Here is a 12,904-nt window from a genome sequence, read left to right as displayed (position 1 = left end):
ATCTCCTGCTGGACCCTTTCTACAGAACCTGATGCAAGTTCATGGGACTGTACCGTCCTTAGTAGTGAGTGGCATTTAATCAAAGCCTTCTGTGACATAATCTTAGAGCTTCAGAAGCCCTGTGAAGTCACCAAGTAAGTTAAGAGGTCCTTTCAAAAGGAATGAGAGATCAAACTCTGTATTTAGGAGCATTTGATGCTTCTGCATAGAAGGCACAGACTATTTAATTTCTCTGCATTATTTTTAGGGCCCCTGCTAAAGACTCCTTACTTCTCTGTAAAACTGCAGATTAGGAGTAAATCAATTCAGGGCATTTTGACATATTTTTTTTCCTAGGCTGGGAAAAAACACAGAAATCTTTTGTATGTGCATATATCGTATTTTTTTGCAGTTTGCACAGTGGTTTGGTGACAGCACTTCATCTAATGAAACCATTCCCTTTTTGCAGTTGGTGCTTCCATTCAAACACTTGAGCTGCAAATCCAGCTGGTTTAAGGGATAAATTGTTTTTTGGCCCCATATAACAAGTTTTTTTCCTTTAACTTTCCACTTCTCAATAGCTTGTGTCTCTGGGTGTGTCTTTTCTAAGTATCTAATTTGCAAATGCCAAAGAAGGTGAAGTCAAGTCTTCTCCCACCCTTAAGATTTTCTCTGTTCTCTGTTAACTCCCTCATTAGATGAAATAATTCAAGGGGACAGATAATAAATTTTCTTTTAGGTAGGTGGTCCTATATTTGTTGATACTCTCCTCCAGCATATCTGTTTCATTTCCTTGACTCAGTCTTTCTCATCCCACCTTATCTGCTCCCCATGCCCTACTCCACCTAGGTGTTTACAATTCAAATTGCAAGCAGTAAATGAGTCCACTTAGCCAAGCGCCCAGCACATTTGGTATGTGTTAATGATTATCTAATGGCCTTCCCATGTGTTAAACTCACAGAGTTAATGTTAGTTTCATGTCACATAATATCCTTGAAGGAATTTCCCAAGTTATTTTTGCTTACCTCATATAAATGAACTTGTTCTTGGGTTACAGCGAAGATCAATAACACGTTGTTTTGTACCAGTTTATCAATGAGTTGTCCAATTGTTGGATATTCCTAAAATTAACATATATAATTTTGCATCATCTCAATAAAATAATGTAAATAAAGAAAGGAATATTTATTTCAAAGATATCTTTCTGAGTTTGGCATTTCAATGCTCACAGGCATTATAGCTCTATCACTCTGGGTAAACAAATACACAATTAGCATTATTCACTTAGTTGGTTTAATAATCTTTTTCTAAATCTTATAAATCCAATCAAGTCCTAAGAGTCAGTTCCTGTTGATGTGGTGTATCATGCTCTGCCACTTCTAAGAAGACCATTTGAAATTTATTTAAAGACTAACAGTGTGTCATATTTTCAAGGGTAGAGAAACATTTCTTCTCTTTCTAAGTGACACTTACCAGCAGGCTAGGAATGCTACAGTTGAGGGAGGGGCTGTTGGCCTATGATATACATGACTGAGGTGACTCTTGTAGCTCTGAAACTCCTATTGGAATTGGATGAGGTGGAATGAGGGTTGCTGACGTATGACATACTATGACATTCCCATACTAATCCTTGGGTTTGGTTTCACTGCCGTTTTAATATCACAAGTTGGTTGCATGGGGATTCCATGCAATATTTGTCCTGCAATATTTTTACAGGACAATTGAAAACTACATGGTACTTCTGTTCCATTGGCATATTCGTTCCCAAGTGATATGAGTACTTTATAAAAAATAAAAGAAGCTTAATTTTTAAATTGGAATATGGACTTTACTTTTCAAGTTTGGAAAACATTATGTGACATTTGCCCATTATATGAATCTAAATGTGAATAATGTACAGAGGAAACTCAAGTGAGGTACTAGCATGCTAACAATTAAATTTAAAATATGTTAATTATGACAGAAGTCAGCCAAAGGGAGGAACACTGATAAATAAGCTCTCCTGTACACTAACATGGAATATTCACATATTCTCAGTACTACTGGAGTATTTTCATCTAAAGCCTTCTTTAGGTACAAGGTTCAAGTTGAGAGAAAAGTGTAGTTTTGCCTAAAATACTGCAGTAAATTACCCAACTGCAAATGGCTGTGTCATATGTGATTTCCATCACATTTGGATTTTTATTAATAGAGATACCAAATAGTATCCATTTACTCTGCTTTCAACTGTGTAAAAATCCTTTACGCTGATGCCTAAATCCCTCCAGTGCCAGTCCGTCCTTATCTCCACGTGTTCCCACACTCCTTAGCTGCTGTGCCTGTGTAGCCAGGATCACACCACATAGTCCTTCATAGGTGAGCGAAGCTGGTTTTCTATTTGAATCAGATCTGTTGGTTTAATTCCCACAACCATATTGTAAGTTCAAGGCCAGGAACCACCTTGTATTATTTTTTGGCCTGAGGAATCTGGCCCGAGTTTTGAGTACACAGGAAGTGCTCAGAGGACCCAGGGGCTAGGTTGCAGGCAGGCATAGATATGGTCTCTGGCTTCTGTGGATTTGTTGCAACTTATTCAGAAAGAACGACTTGAACATTTATTAGCTGAGAAGTTCATATTAGGCAATAGATAGTGTTAGCTTTTATGATCTTGCCTCATTCAAAATGGAGCTTTTTCTGGAGCTTTTGAAAAGTTGCAAGAAAAGGGTGATGAAAAGGGGATTAATTTTCCAGTTTCTTGCCCCTCACTGACTAAAAGACAACATGTGGCTATCCTCACTGATACTGTAATATGAAAAGGCAGAGTATGTGATTAAAGAATATACACATTTGGGGAATACTACCGATCAAATGTTTGGGGAAAACATTCACGTTGAAATTTAGAAATTTAGGTCAAGGAATAGTAGTGAGTAATGAACTGTTAAGAGTTTTTAGAGAATAGTTTTCCAATTGACATTAGAATTCTAGGTTCCTGTCTCCCTCTTTCTCTCCCCCTGCATCCCCTCCCTCTTTCTTTCTCCCCCACCTACATCTCCACAGCATTGTTTTAAGAAGTCACTTAAATTCTCTGTACCATATTTCCCCAAGTGTTTTTTGGAGACGGAGTCTCACTCCATCGCCCAGGCTAGAGTGCAGTGGTGCCATCTGGGCTCACTGCAAGCTCCGCCTGCCGGGTTCATGCCATTCGCCTGCCTCAGCCTCCCGAGTAGCTGGGACTACAGGTGCCCACCACCACGCCTGGCTAATTTTTTGTATTTTTAGTAGAGACGGGGTTTCACCGTGTTATCCAGGATAGTCTCCATCTCCTGACCTCGTGATCCACCACCTTGGCCTCCCAAAGTGCTGGGATTACAGGCGTGAGCCAACGCGCCCAGCCTCTATTTCATACATTAGTTGGCACCCACTGTGTTATAGGCACTATGCTATCAGGAAACAGAGATAATAAACCAGGCCTGGACCTGAGGATTGTGCAAGAAAGACAGACAGATGTAAGAAAACATATTTCTACATAGAGACGCACAAGAACACATCTGCATATGCAACTGAAGGGAAAGACAATTGCTTCAGAGCCTGGCAGAGGTCAAAGAAGGCTCTCTGGGGGCAGTAATGACTGAGCTGGCTTTTCAAGGATAATGAAGAGTTTCTCAGCAGGCTAGGAGGGAAGGATATTCCAGGCAGAGGGAATGACATGTGCACAAGCATGGCAGCCTCATGGTCTGTTCAGGAAAAGCAGTTGGATACATAGGGGTCTATTGAGGAGATCATGCATGTCCAAAGAGCTCTGAAATTTTTTCCTGGTTTTACAAAAGTCAGCTGTTTTCTTTGAATGTCACTAGCATTTTATAAATGACAAAAAATAAGCCAAAGGTTAATAAGCACCAACCAAGCCATACCTGACTAGTTGTTACCCATGGAACATGAAAGCATGGCCTGATTCAAGGACCATCATTCACTGCAAATCCTATGTGGTTACTGTTCTGGTCTGGGTCCCTCCTTTCTGAGGCTGTGGCTGAGAACAGAATGAGCTGCCTGTATTGCTTCACCAGCACCAGGCTTTTTGAGAAGTTGAGGAGGTTCTGGGATCATGGGATTCATAGCAGATCCAACTTCCCACATGTCCCACCGTCCACCTATGCTCCAGTGGGAACCTCTAAGGATGGTGAGAATTGAGCTGGGGCAACTTGTTAATCCCAAATTAGAAAATGTGCACTGCTTTCACCAAGCGTGTGTTATTTCACATGTATTACACCAGTTGTTGCTTCGTTCTCCTACTTATAGCCCTGAAAACAGTACAGAGTGCAGGTTACACACCAAGACAGTTGACATGGAGTATTCATTCTTGCTGTCCAAGTGACAGAGCCCGTCATTAGGAATGACAATGCCTGCTAGTTTGCTGTCCATTCCAAAATGAGAATCAGCATCACTCACAAAGACCAGGAGGTGGAGGGAGTCATTCCGCCAGCCAATTTTTTCCTACAGTGAGAAAGAAACACTTGTGTGATATTGGAGGGAGGCAGGCATTTATTGAGTGTGGATCAATTATGCTTGGACCCATTTAGGTTATAAAAATAATATTGCTAGTCTATTTTAGCCTTTTTATCTATTGTGAATTGATAATATTAATGTTTTTAATAAAACATGAAATTCTGTGACATTTGCTTTCTCCTGGATAACATTTTCATATGATTTATGCTTCTGAAAAATATAGCTCCACTACAATCAGTATGCAGTTGATCTTGACTTTTACATAGTTAAATTATTTTTACTATCCAGCTTTCAATTCTCCAAAAAAATTGAGCAGAGGAGGTCATAGATGGTCCCAAATCCAAATTGAAGCCAAACTCGTCAAAATGCAATGTTAAAGGGGCTCAGAGTAAGCCTGTTTCATTAAAATGTCACCCAACATTTACGCACATATTTCTCTTTCTAATGATGTCATCCAAAAATTATGAACCTAATACAAGGATAAGAATTGCTTGTGAAAGTAAGGCCCAAAGGTCCTGCTAATTAAAATTGTCTGTTGCTGGTGTTTAGTAAAGCCCTCCCCTTTAATTAATATTAGTCCAGGAACTAATTGGGTAAAAACACATCCTGGCTGTTCCATCCCACCTTATCTCTTTCCTTCCTCCTCTAATTCCTTGGCCCTCCCACCTTCTAGGAGCTTCAGCCCTGTTTATTTCCTGATATTTATCATGAAGGGCTGTTGCCTAAAGACAGGGGAATCATTCTTGTGGATACTTTTCAGATAGTCAAGGAGGAGCAGTGTTCCTGTGATGTTGTAGAGACAGCAAACTTCCGAAGCTTATTTTGTTGGTTCAAAACAATAGCTATGTAGTCATATGTATGAACATATACTGACTCAGAGCATTTTAACTTTTTAAAATAAATGTTCTACCCTTGATTTTTTTATCATGATTAATCCAAAAACTAATCTGATCTTGATCTTTGAAAATTAATCATGCATAGCTATTGTTTCAACTAAATTTTCCCAACACAACAATTTTCTTAGATTATTCAAATAGTAGGCATAAAGAACAGTCCCCATTTCAACATGATTTAATTAAACATTTGGTAAAAATTGTGTATTTTAAGAAAAATATGAAATATAGAAATTTGGAGATCAAAGGAAAGGAAATTATCTAATCTTTTTGAAGTAGAATTATTGATAAGAGATGAATTTTATGTTAACAGAGTGAAACAGCACTCCCTTCAGCATACCTTACACACAGCAGCTTGCATAATTGCATCAAATCCACCTTCCGGTGTGTCAATATTAGCAGAAATTTTCTGATTCTTCACGATTTCATTGAATCTTTCAGCATCATTTGTCAATGGCAAAATGTGCTTGAATCCAAATGTAGGTAAACAGAAGTATGGAATACTACTGCAAAAGTAAGATGCAAAAATATTGACGAAATATGATGCCACACACAATTAATGGATTTGATAGCTTAGCAACATTCTCTTAAATGAAGATTAGTTTTTCTAAAGGGCCTGACTCTGTAACTCAGCTATGAATTTCACTGTTAAGGTTTTTGACATCGTCCCCAACCCTTTCTATGTTGACCATATTAGCTAACACTTATTTAGAGCTTATTGTGTGTCTTGCACTGGCTCAAACTCAGATAACAGATAATCAGGTGATCAGACTCCAGTGTGTGTGTGTGTGTAATCACTACCTTCTATGGGCTCCCAACCAAAATTCACCACTAAGTTAATACAATGACAATTCCTTTGTATTCTGATATCTCAGGCTGTCATCAAGTGTGAATCAGCCTGTAGCAAGACAAGAGAGGAACCTGTCTTCTTTTTCCTCTGCTCCCTCCTGTACCCCCAGGTCTGCCTGCCAAGGGCCCAACAATTGTAGCAACATTCTTGATTTGAGAGTCCAACTCTACTGTGATTGAATAGGCCAGCCTAGAAATAAAACCACTACTTAAAGTACAATGTTACAATGAAATCTGCACCAAAGATATTACAGTAGAACACAAAGGGCTGATCATGAGTTCAGCCACATCTTATTTTGAAAGCAAGTTTCTAGCTGTGCATGAAACTTTGGGCAAGTTACCCAACACTTCTGAGCTTTGGATTTTAAAATGAGGATAATCGTATAGAGGAGAGGTTCTCCAACTGAGACCCCTGGCCCAGCATCATGAGCATCACCTGGCAAATTGTTAGAAATGCAAAATCTGAACCCCTACCCAAGACCTGCTGAGTTAGCTATGCTGGGGGTAGGCTCACTGGCGTGTATTGTACTAAGCCTTCTGGATGCATGCTAAAGTTTGAGAATCATTGGTGTAGAAGTGCAAAGAGACAAAAAGGCATAGCCCCTGGTGAGGGAATGATGTGCTGCCTGGGGAAGAACTGGTTGATTCTTAATATGGGCACATGTGAGGCCTGGGCCTTGGCTCTGCAGGTCCAGTAGCCTACTTTGTCAGCACGAGAAGGTGCATTTTTCAATGTTAGGCTTCAGTTCAGCAAGTTCATCTGCCTGAGGTATACAGTTGATCTTCATTATTCACAGATTCTATATTTGTGAATTCACCTAGTTGCTAAAATTTATTTGTAACTCTCTAATTAATACTTGCTGTGTTTTCTGAGTCATTCGTGGACATGTGTAGACAGGCAAAACAAACAACAAAACAAAAAACCCAAAACAAAGCATCTCCCTATGTGCACATTCCCAACTGGAATCAAACACGGTGGTGCTCTGCCTTCTTATTTCAGGCCTCCGACTCTAAGCCAGTGTCTTTTTCACGGTCTACTTAGTGCCACCTTTCTTTCATTTTTATGCTTTTCATGGATGGTTTCACTGTTTAAAATAGCCCCCAAGCATAATGCTTAAATGCTGTTTAGTGTTCCTAAGTGCAAGAAGGCTGCAATGTGTCTCATGGAGAAAACAAGCTGTGAGACAAGCTTCATTCAGGCATGAGTTATAGTGCCTTTGTCTGGAGTTCAATGTTTATAATTCGATGAGACCTATTACATGTGGCATCTTTAAACAGAAGCACACATAAAATAAGTTTGTGTAGTGATTTGTTGATGAAAATGTGAAAGCCAGAGGCTCGCAGGAACCTAACCCTATATTTTCCTTGGGAGCAATGATTCAATATTCGATAATTCATTGCTTGGGGCAAGTTTACGGAACTTGACTACCATGAATAATGAGAATTGACTGTGTGTACAGATAGATCAGAGTGATCATGGATTCCTTCACACTGAGTAAGGATGCTCTCACTGGGACCAGAATGCTGGTGCCTGTGAGTACCATCATTTTCTTCCTATCAGTAGACTTTCCTTGAAAGCAGGTGAGGTTTGGATGTGTCCCCAAGCTTCAGAACAAGGGGAAATGGAGGAACCCAGCACTGAATGGCACAGCCCAATATGTCCCAAGACGACCACCCCAGAATGGAGGTTCTTGGTCACATCTGACCCCTCCCCCAACTGTGGCCCACTTCCTCAGCTAACATAAATTTGAAAAGCTCTTGTAACCAAAGGGACTGGAAGCTCTGGAAGTGTGTTGGCCGAGGCTCTTGGATGGATGTGGCTCACACTGGCCTCTGTGACATCCCCTTCTCTGTCCTGCCCTAGCCCACTAGGCCTCTCTGTCCTTTCAGCTGCATCAATATACCTACTCTACTGGGTCCAGGAGCCAGTCTGTTGCTTCCAGGTAATTTTTATATTTCCTTTCCTAATTATTATGTTTAACTTTAACTCTCAGAAGACAACCTTATTCTCTTATTTTTAATATTGTTCATCAGGTTTCATTGAAACTCTAAAGTGCTGACCACAGACTGTATCTACCTAGCAGGGTTGTCGTGAGGCTTGAATGAGATCAAATAGGCAAAGAATATAGCGCAATGAGCTTTTCAGAGTTAATGCATAATAAACATGATTGTCATTTCTTACATAAATCACTTCACACAGTCTAGAACAGGCCTGAGTACAGATAATAGATTTGGCTAATGATATTTCTAGAATAATGTTTTTTCCTGATTAAAATAATAAGGCAGGTTCATTGAAGAAAATTGGGGTTTTATATGAAAGTGTAAAGAAAAGAATCAAAAACATAAATTGTAATTGTTGTGAGATGAATCATAGTTTATTTGATCATCTTTCTATTGCTGAGCATTTATTTTGAACATTTTTGTAATTAAATAATATAGTGATCCTTCTACATACATATTTACAAACTACTCCATATCCTTGTTTAAAATAAATTTTTTGATTGTGAATTGCTGGGTTATCTTTTGACTCATATTAGCAAACTCTTCCAAAAAAGTTTGTATCCATTGCCATCTGTGGTATTAGTGTATGGTATAGCATCATTTTTTTTTTTTTTAACTATACTAGTTGATTAGCAAAAAATGGCATTTGTTAGTTTTAATTTTCATTTTATTACTACTAAGATTGAGTGCTTGTTTCTACTTATTAACATTTTGTATTTCTTCTTTTGTTAATTGCTAGCTGATATCCTTTGCTACATTTCTTATTCTAATTTAGTTTTAAGAACCATCCTGGCCGGGCGCTGTGGCTCACGCCTGTAATCCCAGCACTTTGGGAGGCCGAGGCGGGCGGATCATGAGGTCAGGAGATTGAGACCATCCTGGCTAACATGGTGAAACCCCGTCTCTACTGAAAAAAAATACAAAAAAATTAGCCAAGCGTGGTGGTGGGTGCCTGTAGTCCTAGCTATTCGGGAGGCTGAGGCAGGAGAATGGCATGCACCCAGGAGGTGGAGCTTGCAGTGAGCCCAGATCATGCCACTGCACTCCAGCCTGGGCGATAGAGCGAGACTCTGTCTCAAAAAAAAAAAAAAAAAAAAAGAACCATCCTAAAAATATTAAACTTTTTTCTTTGTAGTTTGTCTTTTAATTTTGTTCATGATATTTTTGGATATATGTCTTAAAACTTTTGATGCAGTCAAACTTCTTCCCACCTTCAAATCTAAGATGCATTTTTAAAGTGTGATATAAGGAAGGAGTCTTATTTTTTTCAAAATATTTAACTTGCTAAATGACAATAATGCAGTATTTTTCTTAATTGCCCTTATAGCACTTGAAGTAGCTGTGGGTGGTAGAAAAAATACATTGGATTTAGAATAAAAAGAGTGAACAGTTATCTATCTTTTGTTTTGGAGATAGAGTCTCACTCTGTCACCCAGGCTCGAGTGCAGTGGCATGATCTCAGCTCACTGCAACCTCCGCCTCTAGGTTCAAGCCATTCTCCTGCCTCAGCCTCCCAAGTAGCTGGAATTACAGGCTCACGCCATCACGCCCAGCTAAGTTTTGTATTTTTAGTAGAGATGGGCTTTTACCATGTTGGCCAGGCTGGTCTCGAGCTCCTGACCTCAAGTGATGCACCCACCTCGGCATCCCAAAGTGCTGCGAGTACAGGTGTGCACCACTGTGCCCGGCCACTTACCTATCTTTGGGCAAGTTATTCAACACCATTGGCCTCAGTGTCCTCCTCCATAAAATGGGAATGAACATAATATCTATTTCACAAAGTTACCATGACGATTATATGAGATAAAAAGTATGTAATCATGTCAGGTACACCATGGTGCCTGGGACCTAACTATTCTTGGAAATTGTTTAATCTATTATTTGGGGCTACTGGTTCATACCATACTGAAACGACATTTGAGCATCTTCCAGATCCACAGAAGTAGCAGTCCTATATTTTTGTGAGAGATTTGCATCTTCGTTGGTTAGAATTATCTGCTATGTAGATTTTACTAGAACTCTGTGCCTTTGGAAAGTGGAATGAAATTTTAATTTAACTCACTAAAGAAATTCAAGTGATAGGAGAGCTAAAGTAACACAGAATGTCAGAGATGGCTCATGCCAGGGAATTTTGAGTGCAGATTGCCCATGTTTTGATCAGAGGTCATTTTCTTTTCTCTCTATCTTTCTCTCTCTTTTTATTTATTTATTTATTTATTTATTTATTTTTTGAGACAGGGTCTCCCTCTGTAGCCCAGGCTGGAATGCGGTTGTGGTGGCACAATCTCAGCTCACTGCAACCTCTGCCACCGGGGTCAAGCAATTCTCCCACCTCAGCCTCACAAGTAGCTGGGACTACAGGTATGTACCACCATACCCAGCTAGTGTTTGTACTTTTTGTAGAGACAGAGTCTCACCATGTTGCCCAAGCTGGTCACGAACTCCTGAGCTCAAGCAATCTGCCCGCCTTGGCTTCCAAAAGTGCTGGGATTACAGGCGAGAGTTCATTTTCTAACAAATGTTCATATTTTGTTGTTACTTTCTTAGCCTATCAATTAAAAGAAATAGGCACCTCTCACCAAATTACTTGATTTTGAGTCCCTAGATAAAAAGAGATTTGCATTTAAAATGCAAAATAATTACAAAACACAATATAAAGAAGTACTACTTCAATTTTTTGTTAAAATTTTAAATAAATATTTACAAATTAAGACTATAATCACATATACTAAAGCATTAATATCGTCTTTTCCTGAGTAAGGTTAGAAATGATTTTCATTTCTTATTTTGTCTGTATTTTCACATGGGCTTATTACCTTTGCAATAAGAAACTATATACCATATACTCATATATGTTTATGTGTGTGAACATAGAGGAAATCCATTCTAGCATTTCTTTTTTTTCTTTTCTCTTTTTTTTTTTTTTTTTTTGAGATGGAGTCTCACTCTATCACCCAGGCTGGAATGCAGTGGTGCCATCTCAGCTCAGGGCAACCTCTGCCTCAAGTGATTCTCCTGCCTCAGCCTCCCGAGTAGCTGAGATTACAGGCATGCACCACCACGTCTGGCTAATTATTATTATTATTATTATCATTTTTTGATATTTTTAGTAGAGACAGGGTTTCACCGTGTTGGCCAGGCTGGTCTCAAACTCTTGACCTCAGGTTATCTGCCCGCCTCGGCCTCCCAAGTGCTGGGATTACAGGTGTGAGCTACCACACCCGGCCCATTCCAGCATTTCATGCTTAGTTTCCTTTTTGCAAAACTACAATGAACTCACTATTGGTGTAAATTCAAAACAAAACAAAAAACACCACAGTATACATGAAATGATGTTTAAAAAATCTTTCAGCCAGGCACGGTGGTTCACGCCTGTAATCCCAGCACTTTGGGAGGCAGAGACAGGTGGATTACTTGAGGTCAGGAGTTCAAGACCAGCCAGATCAACATGATGAAACCCTGTCTCTACTAAAGATAGAAAAAAAATTAGCTGGGCATGGTGGCACACGCCTGTAATCCCAGCTACTTGGGAGGCTGAGGCAGCAGAATTGCTTGAACCTGGGAGGCGGAGGTTGCAATGAGCCAAGATCGTGCCATTACACTCTAGCCTGGGCATCAAGAGCGAAACTCCATCTCAAAAAAAAAAAAAAAAAAAAAAAAGACCTTCAAAGTGTTGCTGTATCTTAGACAACAGCAAAAGAAATTCTTTTCAAAAATGTAAACCACTTCAGCATTCTTAACAGGGTGAAATAAATTTTTAGTGACTCTCCATCCAATGAAAATAAATGAGCTACTCCAGAAAACATAAAGATTAGATTAAAGAGGTGGGTTTTCTTTCTTTTTATAGAGCCTTGGACACTCTCTATGTTGCCCAGGCTGGACTCAAAACTCCTGGGCCTAAGCAATCCTCCAGCTCTGGGGCTATAGGCATGTGCCACTGCACCTGGAAAAAGGGTGGTTTTTATTTTTATTTGTATTTAACTTTTATTTTATGTTTAGAGGTACCTGTGTGGGTTTGTTATATAGGTAAATTGTGTGGTGGGGGTTTGGTGTGGTTTTAAAGTGTGGTGCACAGACCCATGAGGGTCCCTGAGACCTTGCAGGAGGTCCTTCACATTAAACTATTTTCACAGTAATTCAGAGACGTCATTTGCCTTCTTCACTGTGTTGACATTTGCACTTATGATATGAAAGCAGTAGTGAGAAGGCTGGTAAGATGATCAAATAGGAACAACTCCAATATGCAGCTCCCAGCGAGATCAACGCAGAAGGCAGGTGATTTCTGCATTTCCAACTGAGGTACCCAGCTCATCTCACTGGGACTGGTTAGACAATGGGTGCAGCCTACAAAGGGTGAGCCGAAGCAGGGTGGGGCATCACCTCACCATGGAAGCACAAGTGGTCAGGGAACTCCCTCCTCTAGCCAAGGGAAGCTGTGAGGGACTGTGCCATGAGGAATGGTGCATTCCAGCCCAGATACTTCGCTTTTCCCATGGTCTTCACAATCCCCAGACCAGGAGATTCCCTCGGGTGCCTATATCACCAGGGCCCTGGGTCTCAAGCACAAAACTGGGTGGCTGTTTGGGCAGACAGCGAGCTAGCTGCTGGAGTTTTTTTTTATACCCCAGTGGCGCCTGGAATTCCAGCAAGACAGAACCGTTCATTCCCCTGCAAAGCGGGGCTGAAGCCAGGGAGCCAAG

At 40.1% G+C, this 12,904-nt stretch overlaps 1 protein-coding gene across 1 annotated transcript in view; it reads right to left on the bottom strand.

Annotated features, from left to right (window-relative positions):
* The window catches only part of ITGB6 (integrin subunit beta 6), a 93,346-nt gene that overhangs the window by 61,227 nt on the left and 19,215 nt on the right, over window positions 1-12,904 (bottom strand). Inside the window, exons 5-7 of the mRNA XM_032755584.2 lie at window positions 5,695-5,860; window positions 4,288-4,449; window positions 1,005-1,100 (exon numbers count right to left, since the gene is read on the bottom strand). Of these exons, the coding sequence (XP_032611475.1) occupies window positions 1,005-1,100; window positions 4,288-4,449; window positions 5,695-5,860 (424 nt within the window). The remainder of the gene's footprint in view (window positions 1-1,004; window positions 1,101-4,287; window positions 4,450-5,694; window positions 5,861-12,904) is intronic.

This window comes from Hylobates moloch, unplaced genomic scaffold, assembly GCF_009828535.3.
Source record: "Hylobates moloch isolate HMO894 unplaced genomic scaffold, HMol_V3 SCAFFOLD_1, whole genome shotgun sequence".
Lineage (NCBI taxonomy): Eukaryota > Metazoa > Chordata > Mammalia > Primates > Hylobatidae > Hylobates > Hylobates moloch.
The sequence above is the reverse complement of the archived record's forward strand: the minus strand, read 5'-3'. Positions and strand labels throughout refer to the sequence as shown.